Source organism: Triticum aestivum, chromosome 7B (assembly GCF_018294505.1).
Source record: "Triticum aestivum cultivar Chinese Spring chromosome 7B, IWGSC CS RefSeq v2.1, whole genome shotgun sequence".
Taxonomy (NCBI): Eukaryota; Viridiplantae; Streptophyta; class Magnoliopsida; order Poales; family Poaceae; genus Triticum; species Triticum aestivum.
Window position 1 is genome coordinate 714,267,411 of NC_057813.1, and position 3,797 is coordinate 714,271,207.

The following is a 3,797-nucleotide window of genomic DNA, read 5'->3' on the forward strand; positions in this document are numbered from 1 at the left end:
ATGACATAAAAATTAATATATCTCTAGATTTATGTTGAATGAATTTTCTAAACATGTATTTTCCGTGACATATTATACATGTTTTGCTAGTTAAATCGACGACTAAAATTACCATGCCCGACTTATGTTCCCATCCGAAGGGAGTAATGATATTCAGGTAATCGTGGATTCTAGGGCCAGAATTGTAAAATCCACTTCTCAAAAAAATCCACTTATCAATTTAGGTCGTATAGTCATGATGGAACGGCGATTCTGAGTAGAGTATACTTGCTGCCAATTTAACTTGCTGCTCCGCATGGGCGAATTCACATCTTATTACCTGGCGCTGAGCGTGGCAATTATATAATTCTGAAAGATGGTCCATTTTGGAAGGGACCTACTACTATAGCAAGCATCTGCTCCAAAATCGTGCTCCAATGGCATTCATCACCTAACTAACTATTCTCGGAGAGCAACGCTGTGCAACTACTAGCTGAAACATAACTACGCTCGATTGGTCCCAAGCCATGGCAGCCGACCACGAGAACCATGGCCTCCTCTTGGCCGCCGCCATCCTACTGCTCCCCATTCTCCTCGTCGTCAAACTCAGGGTGCGTCGCAAGCAGTACGTCGGCATGCGGCCGACCCCGCCTCCGGGGCCATGGCAGCTGCCGGTGATCGGCAGCATGCACCACCTCGTGGGCGCGCTCCCGCACCGCGCCATGCGCGACCTCGCCCTCCGGCACGGCCCGCTCATGCTGCTCCGCATGGGCGAGCTCCCCGTTGTCGTGGCCTCGTCCGCGGACGCGGCGAGGGAGGTGATGAAGACCCACGACGTCTCCTTCGCCACGCGGCCGAGAACGAACACCATCGCCACGCTCACCGCCGACGGCCTCGGAATCGCCCTCGCGCCGTATGGCGACCACTGGCGCCGCGTCCGCAAGCTCTGCGTCACGGAGCTGCTCGGCGCGCCGCGGGTCCGGTCGTTCCGGGGGACGCGCGAGGCCGAGGCCGCCGTCCTCGTCGCCTCTGTGGCCGCGGACGCAGCGGCAGGAGCCGCCGTGAACATCAGCTCCCTCGTCACCACGTACGTCGCCGATGTGGCGGTGCGCGCCATGGTCGGCGATCGGATCGCGGACCGCGACGCCTTCCTGGAGTGCCTGGACGAGGGCATCAGAGTGTCCGCCGGGTTCAGCCTCGCCGACCTGTTCCCGTCGTCGCGCCTCGCGCGTGCGCTCAGCGGGACGGCGCGCAGGGTGGAGGCGGTGGTCCGGGAGATGACCCGGCTCATGGACGGCGTCATCGACGAGAAACGCACGAGGAAGGCGGCCGGCGCTGCAAGGGAGGAGGAGAAGGCGGACATCCTGGATGTGCTTCTGGACGGCGGTGGCAGCGCGCCTCTCGACATCGGGACCATCCGTGCCGTGGTGAGGGATCTCTTCGGGGCCGGGAGCGAGTCCTCGGCGTCGACGCTGCAGTGGGCCACGGCGGAGCTCATGCGGAACCGGCCGGCGCTCCGGAGGGCGCAGGCAGAGGTGCGGGGCGCGCTCGCCGGGCAGAGCCGCGTCCGGGAGGAGGCCCTGCAGGAGCTGCCGTACCTGCGGCTGGTGATCAAGGAGACGCTCCGGCTGCACGCAACGGTGCCGCTGCTGGTTCCTCGGGAGTGCCGGGAGACCCGCCGCGTCCTGGGGTACGACGTGCCCCAGGGCGCCATGGTGCTGGTCAATGCGTGGGCCATCGGCCGTGACGCGGCGAGCTGGGGCCCAGACGCCGAGGAGTTTCGGCCGGAGAGGTTCGAGGAAGACTCCGTGGCGGCGGTGGACTTCGGAGGGGAGGACTTCGAGCTCGTGCCGTTCGGCGCGGGGCGCAGGATTTGCCCCGGGATCGCGTTCGCGCTCGCTGTCATGGAGCTCGCGCTGGCGAGCCTCCTCTTCCATTTCGACTGGGAGCTCCCCGGCGGCACGGAGGAGCTTGACATGGCGGAGGCGTTCGGGATCACGGCGAGGAGGAAGAGCGACCTGTTGCTGCATGCTACCGTCATCGTACCACCTCTCTAAATAAATTTGTACGTGCAGATTCACCCGCAAAAAAAAAAAAAATGTACGTGGAGATCGATCGACGTGTGGGCGTATATATGATCGATCGTCTAGCTTGCGTCGCTGCAAATTTTTCTCAAAATTATGGTGTTTGTGGTAAATTATTTCAATTTTGCATCTTGTAGTTTTTTTCTCAAAATTATGATGCTTCTGGTAAATTATTTCAATTTTTCATCTGGTAGAAAACTCCTGAAGTAGTACATGTTTACAATTACAAGGTACAAAAGTAACTAATACTACAATTTTGACTCTCTCCGATGCGCACAAACCGAGCTCGACCCTCTCCGGCAATCCCATCACCGTTCATCGACAATTAATGCACGTGCTCAGAAAATGCCAGCGCAGTGAATACCCACCTCTCCAGTGACCGCACACCGACGGCGCATGGGGCACACCGTACCCGAAAAATGCCCACCCAGCACAAACCGACCACTCGCCACCCCACCCTCCCACTACGGAAAAAGTCTAAAACAAACCTTGAATTTATAGTAGAAAGCTAAATCAAACGCTAAACTTTTAATCCCTGAAAATCAGAACATCAAATTCTATAATTCCGGTATTTGTTGAATTGGGCCGGCCAATTTTAAACCTTGAGAGAACTTAGCCGGTATTTGCTTAATTGGGTCGGTCATTAGCGGCGTCGCTCGCGCGCGCACTGCTCTGGGTTTTCTTTGTTTTTTTCCTTTTTTTGTTTTGTTATCTTTTTTCTCTTTTACACATGTCTATTTTCTCTTTGTACCCAATGTACATTTTTAATATACATATAAAATTTTTTTTGATAAACTTTTGATATTTTCAACATTATGCAGATTTTTAAAGTAAATGTTTTCATTTTTTTGAATATGGTTATATTTTTTTAAATACATGTTTACATTTTTTTAATGACAATAAACATTTTATAAAACTAAACGAACACTCTTATGCATGGTTCAACATTTTTAAATTTGTAGACCCTTTCTTCAAACACATGCCAAGAATATTCTGCTAAGTGTAAGACATAATGTTTTACAACAAGCAAACATTTTTTTTCATTCTACACATTTTTTTTTGAAAATGTCACAAATACATTTTTTTTAAACTCATGAACATTATTGAAATGCTACATTTTTTTGAATGTATGAAATATTTTTGAATCACACAAATATCATTTTACATTGTATAAACATTTGTTTGAATTGGTCCGTACATTTTTTTAAAACTTGTGACATTTTTTAAATTTCAAAAAATAAATTCTTAGCATTTGTTCAGATTTCAATTTTTTCCTAATTTTAGAATTTTCAAAAAGGATTCACACTTTAAAATTATGTTCAGGTTTCAGAAAATGTTTATGTGTCAAAAAGTGTTTGCACTTTTTTTCAGCTTTCAGAAAAGAAAAGCTCGCTTCATGTCTGGTTGGCCGGCCCAGACGAGTCCTTAGCCAATGATCCGAAACATTTTCTAAAAACATCATTTAAAAAATTCTAAAAACATTATTTATAAAATGTGACAATTTTTGAAAATCTGAAACATTTTCATAGCATGTGAAAAATGTTGAAATTCTGAACATCTTTTAGAATTGTTTTTGAAATCACAAACAATTTTTCAAAATGTGAATAGAATTTGAAAATTCTAGGAAAAAATAAAAAACACGAAAGGAATTGAATTTGTGTGATAAATAGAAAACAGGAATATTTTTTAACTTCTAGAAAATTTAGAAATGTGCGAATATATTTTAATGTTCAC

At 48.4% G+C, this 3,797-nt stretch overlaps 1 protein-coding gene across 1 annotated transcript; it reads left to right on the forward strand.

Moving 5' to 3' along the window:
• Positions 1-393: 393 nt before the first annotated feature.
• Positions 394-2,249, forward strand: LOC123159866 (desmethyl-deoxy-podophyllotoxin synthase-like). Its single transcript, XM_044577681.1, has one exon. It carries the CDS (start codon positions 507-509, stop codon positions 2,034-2,036), a length of 1,530 nt encoding a protein of 509 aa, XP_044433616.1. The 5' UTR covers positions 394-506; the 3' UTR covers positions 2,037-2,249.
• Positions 2,250-3,797: the final 1,548 nt, after the last annotated feature.